The sequence below is a fragment of the Pelmatolapia mariae genome, linkage group LG3_W, assembly GCF_036321145.2.
Source record: "Pelmatolapia mariae isolate MD_Pm_ZW linkage group LG3_W, Pm_UMD_F_2, whole genome shotgun sequence".
NCBI lineage: Eukaryota > Metazoa > Chordata > Actinopteri > Cichliformes > Cichlidae > Pelmatolapia > Pelmatolapia mariae.
Genome location: NC_086229.1, coordinates 80,925,769 through 80,940,910, shown reverse-complemented (window position 1 = coordinate 80,940,910; position 15,142 = coordinate 80,925,769). Strand labels below are relative to the sequence as shown.

At 38.0% G+C, this 15,142-nt stretch overlaps 2 protein-coding genes and 1 pseudogene across 2 annotated transcripts; all 3 read left to right on the top strand.

Annotated features, from left to right (window-relative positions):
- Positions 1-1,028: 1,028 nt before the first annotated feature.
- LOC134624025 (butyrophilin subfamily 2 member A1-like) lies at positions 1,029-4,101 on the top strand (annotated as a pseudogene).
- Positions 4,102-5,645: 1,544 nt separating this feature from the next.
- Positions 5,646-6,297, top strand: LOC135932097 (erythroid membrane-associated protein-like). Its single transcript, XM_065470252.1, has 2 exons — positions 5,646-5,650; positions 5,742-6,297. The coding sequence occupies exons 1-2, from the start codon at positions 5,646-5,648 to the stop codon at positions 6,295-6,297; spliced, it is 561 nt and encodes a 186-aa protein (XP_065326324.1).
- Positions 6,298-9,441: 3,144 nt separating this feature from the next.
- Positions 9,442-15,095, top strand: cabz01076234.2. The gene is made up of 10 exons (XM_063470014.1): positions 9,442-9,616; positions 9,798-9,860; positions 10,277-10,639; positions 10,741-11,034; positions 11,140-11,238; positions 11,367-11,402; positions 11,503-11,517; positions 12,274-12,297; positions 12,406-12,441; positions 12,537-15,095. Exons 1-10 carry the CDS (start codon positions 9,613-9,615, stop codon positions 13,130-13,132), a joined length of 1,530 nt encoding a protein of 509 aa, XP_063326084.1. The 5' UTR covers positions 9,442-9,612; the 3' UTR covers positions 13,133-15,095.
- Positions 15,096-15,142: the final 47 nt, after the last annotated feature.

Here is a 15,142-nt window from a genome sequence, read left to right as displayed (position 1 = left end):
AGCATCGGCTTCCGGTAAATTCTTTCAAAATAAGGCAAATTGAGTCCCAATTAAACTGTGTTCTGCCGGGTTTTTTCTTCAGTACGCTTATCATATCTTATCAAAAACTTAACATGAAATTATTTATATAAACATTAAACACTCTGAGGTGTCTTTCCTTTATTGTTGCATCGGCTGCGCAGTGTTTTAGACGCTAATTTCGAATAACATCCGTTTTTACTCGGCTGTTAGCGCGCACCTTGACGAACCGCGCTCACGTGAAAACTCGCAAACCACCCAAACACAGTCCGAGGGTCACTTGATTGGATCGGCGAGAAGGACGCCGTGCTGCGATTGGTGGATGCAGTTACAGTGCGGGGCTGATAAAAAAGTAACTTTAAAGGCAACTAGTTCAGCTTTAATGTAGAAGAATCTGAGCACAATTATTGACTTATATATGTAAAAAATTAGAATAGAATAGAATAGAATAGTTCTTTATTGTAAATGTACAACGAAATTCTACAGGAATAAAATATAAATATTAAGACGGCATAAATAAATAACAAACAGGAGAAATATATACAAAACAAGAGGAATATATACAAAACAATAGAAGGATAGTGAACAGGATGCAACATGCTTGAAAGTAGTGCAAAGGACTTGGTCTGAATATAGTTCATGTGTGAGTGACCTGAGTGTTAAGGGCTTCTCAGACAATGGCTCAGATCAGTTAGTGGATGGGTGGGGAGGGTCGCCCAGGGGTAGAAGCTGTTTGTGAGTCTGGAGGTGTGGGACCTGACTGACCTGAGGTGCCAACCAGAGGGCAGCAGGTCAAGCAGGTGGTGGGTCTGGTGCAAGGGGTCACCTGTGATGGCCCTGGTTTTCCTGAGACAGGAAGATCTGGCAATGCCCTTAAGGGATGGCAGAGGGCAGCTATTTATTTTTGGGGCAGTGTTAATTGCCCTCTCCACAGCCTTCTTGTTCTCAGTAGTGGCTCCTGCATACCAAACACCCATGCAGTAGGAGAGCACACTCTCCACTGAGGAGCAATGGAAGGCCAGCAGCAGCTTCTGGTCCAGGTTATTCTTCCTCAGAACACGGAAGAAGAACAGCCGCTGCTAGGCCTTCTTTACCAGGGCATTGGTGTTGTGACATGAAGACATTCATTATTTATGTCATATAAGTATAGAGATTACATAATTTTATTTATTTGATTGTATTTCTGCATAATCTCTAAAAAGAATGGGTGTGTTTTTCTTATAATTCAAAAGTTTACTATATTACATATAAAAACATAAACACAGAACAAGGCAGTTCAAATACACTGACATAGAGTACGGTGTGCAAAGAAATGTGTACAGTAAGTTATTGGGTAATATACATTTGCCAAATGTCTAGTGCACAGTTTCAAGATCAATACAGGTTATGTTTCCACTTTGTCTTTGGATTTAAACCCACAGAAACTGTCCCAGTGGTCTTTGGCCTTTTCGTTTTTACAGTTTAGCCTTATTAACATCTTCTCACATGCAGCAACAGTGTTCATCATCTGTCCAGAATGGGACTATGCTATATATTTTACAGAATTCAAGTGCAATAACTCAATTATAACAGCCTACTGCAAAACCTTTGAACTCATGGCTTATTAATTAAATAATGCTAAGCAAATTATTTAAATTAGTAGAAAAATAACCTTTATTTATAACAGTGTTTTGAGTGTGTGCAGGACAAATGTTTTAAAAATTTTCTTGGTTTTAGTCAAAGGTGTCTTTTCTTTTCAAGATCTCTGTCTAAATAAATAAATAAATATATCTGGGTAAGTTTCCAGATGATTAAACATGCAACTATTTTGCTGGTAATACCTGAAACGAGTAAAGAAAATCAACAGTCTATTTATGGGGCTCATGACCCCACTGGAAATTACGCCCCTGGTTTCGGTGGTCTATCATTGCCGATATCATTACAATACTGATACCTTTAGCTAATAAACACCAGCTTATGTAGGGCAGACCCGTGTGTCATAATAACTTATGAGATGAATCATTAATTTGCAAACTCTGAACACGTTTTAAAGACCACTAAATCACTGTGAGTTTTATTTTCCACAATAGTTAGTTAACACAACAAAACACACCTTTCAGCTTTTCATGGATTTTGAAAAACGTTCGGACATTTTTATTTTTTCATTTAAAAAAAATAAATATCTGACACAATTCAGAGGGCTACATACCGAACAGAGGATAGAAAGAAAGTATCGATCCTATCTCGCTGGTATGGTTCTGACACCAATACCAGCTGAGATGGGCCAAGACGGGAGATGTTATACTTAAAGACGTACTGAGATCATTACAATAAAATATTGTTTTCAGAGTTCCTCCCTCTCAGAAGAAAATGAGGTTGTTGTTTTTTCTCGTCCCACTGCGGTCAAGTGAGCCCTCACTATCTCACACTATGTGACAGAGATTTCTCCGTGGAGCAACAGAAACACGATGTGTAGGTCAACAATGATCACTTGTCTTGTTGTTTAGCAGCATGGTAATTGTCAACTAACCCTGGGCCCTCTTTCTGCTGTCAACATCAAACTTTGGTTTTTTAAGCGTTGCTGGATTTGAGTTATGGGGAGGAAATTACAACGTCCCCTTACAATTTACACCTCCCTTTTTACAGATTGACGGGTGACAGGTTTGTGTCTCCTGACGCTGTTTATATCTTCCTGCACTGCTGCTCCCAGTAAGTCACACACACACATTCATTCTGCTATTTATCATCAATCTCAGTGTTTCATTCTGCTTGTACCTTTAATGTTTCTGATTTCTTCACATTCAGCCACATGTTGTCGTTACTTCTTTTGCTAAACCTCGAAACTTTGCTGATACCAAAAATTGACTTAGTTATAATAAGATTTATCTTTCTATCTTTAACCATCTTTTTTACTCTGCCAGTGTAAAAGATAAATGATGCCAGTGTTATTTATCTTACAGCTTCAACCAACTTTGTGGTTACCACCACGTCTCCTGTCACTGGGACTCGTGGCCGGGAGGTCACATTGCCGTGCTGGCTCAGTCCACAGCAAAATGCAGAGGACCTGGAGGTACACTGGTACCGTGCTAATCGCTTTGACAGCCCGGTAATGCACTACCAGTCAAAAAAGTTCAAATATGAAGAAGCTGCCTATGTTGGCTGAGTCTCATTTGGACTCAAGGATGCAGCGTCAGGCGGGCTGAATTCAGGCGATGTGAGCCTGAAGCTGCTGAACGTCACAATTGAGGATGCAGGAGAATATGTTTGTTATGTCAGCAGCAGCCAGGGTTATGACAGATCACCTGTTAATCTATTCATGACAGGTGAGTGACTTCGGGGTGGAAATGTATATGATGTTAAAAGCTTTGCTCTAAACCGTCGCATTAAAATGTTCTTCATCTTTCTCCTCGGACCCTTTACCTAGCTTCGGGAAGTCCTCCTTTTCTGTCAGTAGTGTGGGGAGAAGATGACAAGGTGAACGTGAGCTGTGAATCTGAAGGCTGGTATCCACAGCCTGTGCTGCACTGGTCAGACAAGAAGCAAAATGTGAAACCTCAAAGTGTGGTGTACAGAAATCTGTCTTCTGGACTTTTTTTAGTCCACAGTTGGCTTCTTCTTTCCTCCACCTCTGAGCCTTCCTGCTCAGTGGGTCTCTCTGATAAAGAGGTAAAGGAGGCCAAAGTGAGCCTGGGAACTCTTCGTAAGACTCTTGAACCTGGTAAAGAGAATTTTCCGTATGTAATAGTTCTGTTATCTTTATTTGTTTTTGATTGTAAATATAGTAAAAACTAAAATACAAGATTTCTTGCTTTTTGTTTAGAGTCAGGGTCCTCGCCAGGTGGGTGGGTGGCCTTTGCACTGCTTCTTGTAGCCACATTAGTGTTGGCTGCATTCGGGGTGATGTACTACAGAAAGAAAGGTACCGAATACATTTATATAATATCTTTAAATAGATAACACTTTAAAGTTATCCACTGTCATATGAAAGTGTTCGCTGTCTGAAATTAAATCCTGAAATGTTTGTTTTGTGTTTTAGTGAGGAACACCCAATCAGGAAGAGACCAAATTGATGGTAAGAAAGAGCACACGACAAGTTCAAATTAATGCTCTCAGTTATATAAATGTGTGCCCGGGCAGAAACTGAATCCTGACATGAATATTTTGTGTTTCAGGAAACGGCTTAAGTGGTAAGAACGTCACACTGAACAAATCATTTGTCACATCAGCTGTGGTTTTGTTATATGTGGAATAATGGGATAAAAGAATGATGCATTTGCTTGAAGATGGGGCAAAGTCAGCCTCTGACACAACCTGGATCCTACTTCTCCCTGTGATTTGTTATCCCCATGGAAGTGTTGTGCTTACATCATCATCATAATGTCAGTCCAGGATCAATATCGCAACTCTCCAATCATATTGTCTGAGCACTTCGTTAGCATTAGTCAAGAAGTTAGCTGATGCTTTAAAAACTGTCACTAGGAAACCAACAGGAGTAGCCTAAATTTGGCTAACAGCAAAGCAAACCTGATAATATATTTGTTATACAGAAAAAATTAATAAATAAAACACCCGAAATGCTTATCATGTCTTTCAGAAGGATTTTATCCAAACAAAGACAGTCTATTCTTTTCCCCCCACACTACAAAAACTGATATCACAACATTGTGATTGGTTGGTTACAATCTTGATCCTGGACCTACAGTTTTATGATGATGCAGGAACAACACCAACATGGAGATATCAGATACACCTCCTACATTGCAAAAGTTATAGGATTGCAGTATCCCACACTGACCCATCAGTATCACTGTGGAAAGCTACACAAGGCGTTCTGTAATCATTTGCACAGTGTTGTACTGCCATGACAAAGAAATCTGACTCAAATGATTCTTCCATTAAAAAAATACTGATAAACTATCTGTTGTATTTCTCTACAGAGACTGAAAAACTTTTAGCAAGAGGTAAGACGTTACTAAAGCTGTCCTTGTTCTAAGAATCACTGTAACACATGACAGTTATGTCATTAGGACATAATATAATAAACACATGTATTCTCTATTTCCCTACAGAAGATGGGCGTCTTTCAGAAGCTAGAAATCATTATGGTAATAACTTCATTCATTTTGTTGACAATCTCACATTTTCACAGTTTTTTCTCTTTCATGACTTTTGTCACTCTTTCTGATTCAATTTTCAACAGTAAATAAGATAAGATAAGATAAGATGACCTTTATTAGTCCCACACGTGGGAAATTTGTTTTGTCACAGCAGGAAGTGGACAGTGCAAAAGTTATGAAGGACAATTAGAATAAAATAAAATAAGAATAAATACAGTACACAACTGTACAGAATAGAATAAAAATAGAATACTATATACAGTAGAATAAAATAGAATAAAATATACAATAGGATAAAAATAGAATACAAATGCTATATACAACAGAGTGAAAAATACAACGGTGCCAGAAAGATTATTGCACATTTGTGTTATTGCACATTTGTGGATGTGTGTGTATGATCAGTTAAAGTCTTTGTTGTGGAGTCTGACAGCAGTGGGGAGGAAAGACCTGCGAAATCTCTCCGTCCCACACCGTGGGTGCCGCAGCCTGCCACTGAAGGAGCTGCTCAGTGCTGTCACAGTCTCATGCATGGGGTGGGAGATGTTGTCCAGCAGGGATGACAGCTTAGCCACCATTCTCCTGTCACTCAAAACCTCCAAGTTTAAATGTTAAACTTGAGGACAGAAACAACCCATACCTCAAGGTTGCAGGCAACAGAGTGAGAGAGGCCCATATAGAATTTCCTGATGGAGAGATGGTTACCTGTATCACAGCTATCAAAGGAACATCTGGCTTCTCTTCTGGAAAACACTACTGGGAGGTTTATATGTGGAGTAAATACATAGAGGTCAAACAGTCCTGGTGGGTAGGAGTTACAAGTGCAGCTGAAATCCCCAATAATTCATCCACATCTTTTCCAAACACATCTAATGGTTTCTGGTTTCTGTCTTCGTCTCCCAAAAGAGCAAATAGTTTTCAGTTTAGCACACAACCTGAGATTTTAATACCTTTCCATTCAAGACCAGAGACGGTCGGTGTGTATTTGGATCGTGACAGTGGTGAGCTTTCATTTTATAATGTAGAAGAGAAAACACTAATTGGATCTTTCACGGCTACATTCAAAGGTGAAATCTTTCCATTATTTAACCCTGGGAAAGGTGACAAAACATGTATGGAAGTAGTACAGAGGAAAGTACAGAGTCAAACAGGTGATGAAGGAAACTTTTATGCTGACCTTTAACTGAAGCAATTCTGTCTGATGTTCAGGTAATTTATATAGCTTAAGGTAAAGCTGAAAATTTGGAGGTCATCTTAATTCAAACTCCATGGCTGCAGCATCATTTTATGTAAATATAATTTAAACTATGTATTTCTTGCTTTGGTTAAAAAGTTAATTAATGTCTCTATTAAATCTTTGGGCAGGCAAATAAGTAAGAAACACTTTATGCTTTTAACACATTTGACATTTTCTTGGTTTTATTCAAAGGTGTCTTTTCTTCCTCACTTCATCCACAAATATCTCTGCTCCTCTTACGTGGCAGCTCCATCTTAAAGCTCCTTTGTCCAGTATATACACTATTCCTGCTCTGCACATAGCCCTCCTGTTTTGCACCTAAAATCTTTGGATCGTCTGCTATGCCACCTGCAGCGCAGCCTCCGGTCGTTTTGTCAGTGTTACTGTCTCCAAACAGTACATCACCTCGTTACCACCTTATAAACAGTTGGTTGTCTGTTATTGTCATTTTTTTTAAATGTTTTTGTTTTTACTTTTAAGAATAAATACTGTACATCATGATGTGTCATTAAAATGGTTTTAAATATTAATGATCAATGTCATTATTTTGCTAACAGAGTTACACATAGCCTGCTCAGGATTCTGGAAGTTTCCCTGTTGATATCACCCCCTGTGTAAACTCTGCCACAGTCAATAAATAAGTTAAACTTTTAAACTGTCTGATTTGAGTTTGCTTCAAAGTCTGTTTCACATTGTCTTCTTCTCAGCATCTGGCAGTATTTGCATTTTATGTAAGTATTTCTATGTTATATTCATTTCTGCTTCTACCCCAACTGTATTTTATATGCAAAATATATATTCCCAGACAGCACCAATCAAATATTCTAATAATATCCCAGCTGTAATTTGAGACTCACCAAACCAAAGGTGCAAATAAATGGCACTATACTGCAAACAATCACAGCTGATTTCTAAAACACTGCTAGGAATCAGCGCTGCATGTCACCTGTGACAGGTTGAAAGATCATTTACATCAGAAAGCCTCGAAGGCTGGGCAGATTCATTAAAACATGGGTGTCAAACATAAGGCCCAGGGGCCAGAATCGGCCAGGCACCGACTCTAATCCACCTCATTGGATGACTTTAAACCTTTTTGCTATTAAATGTATTCTCAAAAATCTCAGTCTTTTGAGTTGATAAAAACCTCCCCAGTGGTAATTAATATTACACCGCAGTAATTAAGTAATATATAACAAAACTGGTTTTTTTAACGACTTACGGCAGAAATGTCTGTTTTTGGGTTTTGTTTATTTATTTATATTAATTAACACAAACTTTCTCTTTTATAATTAGAGCACAGTCTGGGGAGCGAGCTGCGAGCTACCAGAATCTTTTCCTGTAATTTTACACATTTATTTCTTAAAATTTAAGACCAAAGAGTCAATCTGAAAGATTTTTCATTTATTTAAGCAGCATTTCTGTCTCATGGAAAATCTAGTACATACGGTTGGAACTGCATTTCTTTTTCTTATATTATGATGTGTTTCAGTGGTCTATCATTGCCGATACCAATAACGATACTGATACTTTTAGCTAATAAACGGCAGTTTATGTAGGGGAGATCCGTGTGTCATAATAACTTATGAGATGAATCATCAATTTGCAAACTCTGATTTTTCATTAAAAAATAAACAACAAAAAAAGCCCCAAACATTTATTTGACAAAATTCAGAGGGCTACATACCAAACAGAGGATAGAAACAATGTATCGATCCTATCTCGCTGGTATTGCAAGACCTGTCAGCAGTCTGGAGATGCTTCACACTGAAAGCATTTGGAGCCTCGCTACATGCTGCCAAACCAGCATTTAATCTCCAAGCAACCTATCCCAGAGATGTGAAGCAAGTGTGTAAGTTCATCTCTGAATTTTTTTAAAGCATTCCTACGTTAAGCTTTACAACCGATATATGGTGCTCAGATGTCTGTGCGTTGTCATTGTTAAGTCTGACCGTTCAATGGATAGACTCAAGTTTTTCTTTGGAGAAAGCAGTGTTGCAGACGAAACCATTTAGTGGTTAAAAAAAGAAACTATGAAAAAAACGTTTTTTGATACTTGTGTTAAGCTGTGTGGAGAAATTACACAAAAATCAGTCTCAGGTTAAATGTGATAGAAACAGCTTCCATCTTGATAAAATATGAGTGTCATGAAGCCATGTTTGCATTTATTTGCACTGCTTTCCACTCTGGATGTCTATTCAGCTTTAAGTATAAAAGGGTCCGTTCCACAACTTGTTATTTTTTTAAGTTGTTGAATATAAACATTATTTTTGTGCTGATACTGCACTTCTTTTTTTCCAGAACCAAAGAGTTTTTGAAATATGCATAAAATTGCATTTTGAATTACTTTTTGAATATTGCTTAAAATACTTAGATTTAAAGTTCTGCCAAAAGTTTAAATAAAATGATCAGTATTGGTGAACTTTTAAATATTTTGGGTGCAATGTATTTTTGCATACAGGTATAATAGAACAGCTTTAGTGTTTTGTTTGTTAAAACTTGAGTATGACTTTATACAAAATGCTGCAAGAGATAAAAAACAGTTTTATTCATTATAAAATACACTATATCAGATTCATATCAGTATCGGCAGATATCCAAATTTATGATATCGGTATCGGACATAAAAAGTTGTATGTGCCATTTTTGGTCTGTACATAGCTGCATTTGTGTGAGGGCACAGAGCTGCACGCCATTTACCCAGTCTGCGGCTCCTTTTCAAAGTCTGCAGTCATTCGTAGCGATGCGTGAAACAAAATCACGTGGCCAATACAAACTACGGTGACCGTTAACTTACGTACGGGCAACCTACGTTGAGCGTGTCACGCAATGACTGTAGAAAATAGTCATTGGTGTCACGTGAAACAAACGCAAACGGAGAGTAGCACTGAAGTCGAAAAGATTTTAGATTCACATTAAGTCTTTAAAATAAAATCATAGAGATTGTAATAATGACAGTATGTGTGGCAATGTTCGCGCAAAGTTTCGCTGAGATTGGCCCAAACGGGAGACGTTGTACTTACAGACATACTGAGATCAATATAATAAATTTCAGAGTTCAAATCCTCGTCTCTCCGCCCTCTCTGACGGAAATGAAAGTGAAAGTAAGAGTAATGCAAGCAGCAGGCTCAGGTCAGCGGAGAAACTGCAGAGAAAGAAAGGACAAACCGGACTCCTGGATTTCACGTTTTTCTCGTCCCTCTCTTTACGCAGCACATCTCTGACTGTGTGACAGAGATTTCTCCGTGGAGCTACAGAAACACGATGGGTAGGTCGACACTGATCACTTGTCTTGTCGTTTAGCAGCATGCTAATCGTGAACTAGCCCTCGGCCCTTTTTTTCTGCCGTCAACATTAAACTTTTTTTTTCTTAAGCGTTACTAGATTTGAGTTATGGGGAGGAAATTATAACGTCTCCTTACAATTTTCCGTCAACTCCCTTTTTACAGATCGACGGCTGATAGGTCTGTGTCTCCTAACGCTGTTTATATCTTCCTGCACTGCTGCTCCCAGTAAGTCTCTGATTAGTAAATGGTAAATGGCCTGTATTTGTATAGCGCTTATAACCCCAAAGCGCTTTACACATCCAGTCATCCACCCATTCACACACACATTCACACACTGGTGATGGCAAGCTACATTGTAGCCACAGCCACCCTGGGGCGCACTGACAGAGGCGAGGCTGCCGGACACTGACGCCACCGGGCCCTCTGACACCTCTGATCACACACACAGTGTCTGATTCTGCTCATACCTTTTAATGTTTCAGATTTTTTTCAAGTTTAGCCACATGTTATTGTTACTTCTTTTGCTAAACCTCGAAACTTGATTGACTTAGTTATAATAAGATTAATCTTTCTGTCTTTAACCATCTTTTCCACTCTGCCAGTGTAAAAGATAAATGATGCCAGTGTTATTTATCTTACAGCTTCAACCAACTTTGTGGTTACCACCACGTCTCCTGTCACTGTGACTCGTGGCCATCAGGTCACATTGCCATGCTGGCTCAGTCCACAGCAAAATGCAGAGGACCTGGAGGTACGCTGGTACCGTGCTAATCGCTTTGACAGCCCAGTAATGCACTACCAGTCAAAAAAGTTCAAATATGAAGAAGCTGCCTACGTTGGCCGAGTCTCATTTGGACTCAAGGATGCAGCGTCAGGCGGGCTGAATTCAGGCGATGTGAGCCTGAAGCTGCTGAACGTCACAACTGAGGATGCAGGAGATTTTGTTTGTTATGTCAGCAGCAGCCAGGGTTATGACAGTGCTCCTGTTAATCTAATCGTGACAGGTGAGTGTCTTAGGGGTGGAAATGTATATGATGTTTAAAGCTTTGCTCTAAACCCTCACATTAAAATGTTCTTCATCTTCCTCCTCGGACCCTTAACCTAGCTTCAGGAAGTCCTCCTTTTCTATCAGTAGTGTGGGGAGAAGATGACAAGGTGAACGTGAGCTGTGAATCTGAAGGCTGGTATCCACAGCCTGTGCTGCACTGGTCAGACAAGAAGCAAGATGTGAAACCTCAAAGTGTGGTGTACAGAAATCTGTCTTCTGGACTTTTTTTAGTCCACAGTTGGCTTCTTCTTTCCTCCACCTCTGAGCCTTCCTGCTCAGTGGGTCTCTCTGATAAAGAGGTAAAGGAGGCCAAAGTGAGCCTGGGAACTCTTCGTAAGACTGTTGAACCTGGTAAAGAGAATTTTTGTGTGTGTGTAATAGTTATATTATCTTTATTTGTTTTTGATTGTAAATACAGTAAAAGCTAAAATACAAGATTTCTTGCTTTTTGTTTAGAGTCAGGGTCCTCGCCAGGTGGGTGGGTGGCCTTTGCACTGCTTCTTGTAGCCACATTAGTGTTGGCTGCATTGGGAGTGATTTACTACAGAAAGAAAGGTACCGAATACATACACAATACATTTATATAATATCTTTAAATAGATAACACTTTAAAGTTATCCACTGACATATAAAAGTGTTCACTGTCTGAAATTAAATCCTGAAATGTTTGTTTTGTGTTTTAGTGAGGAACACCCAATCAGGAAGAGACCAAATTGATGGTAAGAAAGAGCACACGACAAGTTCAAATTAATGCTCTCAGTTATATAAATGTGTGCCCGGGCAGAAACTGAATCCTGACATGAATATTTTGTGTTTCAGGGAACGGCTTAAGTGGTAAGAACGTCACACTGAACAAATCATTTTTCACATCAGCTGTGGTTTTGTTATATGTGGAATAACAGAATAAAAGGATGATGCATTTGCTTGAAGATGGGGCAAAGTCAGCCTCTGACACAACCTGGATCCTACTTTTTCACATGATTTGATATCCCCATGCAAGTGTTGTGCCTACATCATCATTATAATGTCGGTCCAGGCTCAATATCGCAAGTCTCCAATCATATTGTCTAAATACTTTGTTAGCATTAGTCAAGAAGTTAGCTGATGCTTTAAAAACTGTCACTAGGAAACCAACAGGAGTAGCCTAAATTTGGCTAACAGCAAAGCAAACCTGATAATATATTTGTTATACAGAAAAAAATAATAAATAAAACGCTCAAAATACTTATCATGTCTTTCAGAAGAGAGTTTTATCTAAACAAAGACAGTTTATTCTTTTCCCCCCACACTACAAAAATGGACATCACAACATTGTGATTGGTTGGTTGCAATCTTGATCCTTGACCCACATTGTTATGATGATGCAGGAACAACACCAACATGGAGATATCAGATACACCTCCTACATTGCAAAAGTTATAGAATTGCAGTATCCCACACTGACCCATCAGTATCACTGTGGAAAGCTACACAAGACTTTCTGTAATCAGTTACACAGTGTTGTCCTTCCATGACAAAGAAATCTGATTCAAATGATTCTTCCATTAAAAAGAAAAATACTGATAAACTATCTGTTGTATTTCTCTGCAGAGACTCAAAAACTTTTACCAGGAGGTAAGACGTTACTAAAGCTGTCCTTGTTCTTAGAATCACTGTGACTCATGAAGGTTATGTCATTAGGACATAATATAATAAACACATGTATTCTCTATTTCCCTACAGAAGATGGGCGTCTTTCAGAAGCTAGAAATCATTATGGTAATAACTTCATTTATTTTGTTGACAATCTCACATTTTCACAGTTTTTTCTCTTTCATGACTTTTGTCACTCTTTCTGATTCAATTTTCAACAGTAAATGTTAAACTTGAGGACAGAAACAACCCATACCTCAAGGTTGCAGGCAACAGAATGAGAGAGGCCCATATAGAATTTCCTGATGGAGAGATGGTTACCTGTATCACAGCTATCAAAGGAACATCTGGCTTCTCTTCTGGAAAACACTACTGGGAGGTTTCTATGTGGAGAATTAACACAGAGATCAAGCAGTCCTGGTGGGTAGGAGTTACAAGTGCAGCTGAAATCCCCAATAATTCATCCACATCTTTTCCCAACACATCTAATGGTTTCTGGTTTCTGTCTTCGTCTCCCAAAAGAGCAAATAGTTTTCAGTTTAGCACACAACCTGAGATTTTAATACCTTTCCATTCAAGACCAGAGACGGTCGGTGTGTATTTAGATCATGACAGCGGTGAGCTTTCATTTTATAATGTGGAAGAGAAAACACTAATTGGATCTTTCACAGCTACATTCAAAGGTGAAATCTTTCCATTATTTAACCCTGGAAAAGGTGACAAATCACCTATGGAGGTAGTACAGAGGGAAGTACAGAGTCAAACAGGTGATGAAGGAAACTGTGCAGGATCAGTTGAGAACAAGACTGAAACTTAATATTGCAAGTGAGGAAAACTGTACAAGCAAGCTGAAACATTTTCTTTGTTTTTATGGGAAAAGTATCGAATGACCTCACATTACTTTTATACTGACTTACTGAGACATTAAATCCATCAATTCTGTCTGATGTTCAGGTTATTTATACAGTTTAAGGATAAAGCTGAAAATTTGGAGGTCATATTAACTCAAACTCCATGGCTGCAGCATCATTTTATGTAAATATGATTTAAACTATGAATTTCTTGCCTATGGTTAAAAAAGTTAATTAATATCTCTATTAAAATTTAAGCAGGCAAACAAGTAAGAAAACCTTTGTGCCTTTAACACCTTTAATTCCAAGTGGAGGCAAAATATGGTAAACAAAACGCGTGCTGCTGTGGAGGTTTAATCATCAAATTTTGTAGCTGACATCAAACTGAATGAAGAGACATAAATGTGTGCAATTTATTTTTAATTTTTAATCTGAAATAATTATGAAGAGAAGTCAAAAAAGTGAATCAAACATTAAGCAAGTACGAATAAAATAAGGTTAAATGCAAGAATTAAGAGCAAGAATACAAAAAATAAATAAAAATGTGAGTCAAAAATTAATAATGATCTGAAAGATAAAAGTAATAAATTCATGCACACTAATACAAAGAAAAATTAAATGAGGTGAGTAAACCAGATAACGTAAGCGTTATAGCTGGTTTGTAGTTCACATGCCTGTCAGATATTGCTGAGCCAGATTACTTAGGCCCTGATAAATTGGCATAATATTTTAAAATCAAGTGTAAAGTTTAGAGGAATGAGCTTGGTGCCTGTGTTACAGGTGCATTTATACACTTTTTTTTTGGTAAACTAAAACCGTGGCTGCTGTAAAATTCTATACACAGGTAATGGACTATTTCTGTTAGCAGTGTGTTACTGTGTCAGGCCAGTGGTAAATATAGGACAAACTTTCTTATCATCATCCTGGGAATAAAAGCTCCTTACCTTTGTGATATTCCCTAAATGATAAAATCCTGGAATGTGAGGTCACTGCCTTGCATCTCCAACTTGTATGAAACAATAGTTAATGTTGTGTGTAATGATGATGATAGTACCATAAATTATGATTCTTGATAAGCTAATGCAGATACCACAGGGTTAGCTTATCAACAGCTGATCATTGATAGTTTATCACTGTTACAAACCAGAAATACTACAAAATAGTAAAATACTACCAAAAATATTAATGCAAACAGAGAACACTACACATCCAGCCATCAGTATCTGACGGTGTTTCAGTGATGCAATGATTACTGTGGTTGTTGATAAAGCTGACCCTGTGGTAACACAGAGCACAATAATTGATCCTGGAGAATACCACAGATCTGTACATAGTAGTTAGTATCACTCAGTACCTTATAAGCAGTGTCTGTGGCTTGGTTAGTTTTACATTTGTTCTCAAACCCCTCTCGTCTTAATGTGGAACCAATGCCACGTTGTATGTTGCGTGTTTTACTTTGCATATGGTGTGTATTTGTCTGCCAATACACTCCATGTGTTATCTATACTGTGATTAGGACATGTGTTGCCTGTGTAGTAGCTATAAGATTGGTTAGCATCACATGACCATTTTTAAGGTTTTCTTTTTTGGTGTGGGGGTGAGGGTGTACTGATGTGTTAGATCACTTTCCATTTTAAATTTTGTGATGGGACAGTACTGTAGTGGTCTTTGTATTGTTTTCAAGTTCTATATGGTATGCATATGTAAATAAAATAACGTTTGAAATACTCTGAATTAAACATTACAGTAATTAGCATACATTTTGAATACTAATCAGAAAGCAGTGTAACTGACATGGTACCATTTGTGTACTTTAAAGCTCTGATATTTTTTGTTGTGTTTGTAAAACAATGTAAAAGATTGATGTGCATTTTGTTTGATAATGTTGACATTTTACAGAGCTGACTTTTTTTAAATAAACAAAATCGATACAGGATGAGAATTTGTCATTTCATTTTTCTTTTGTCTTCAGCTTA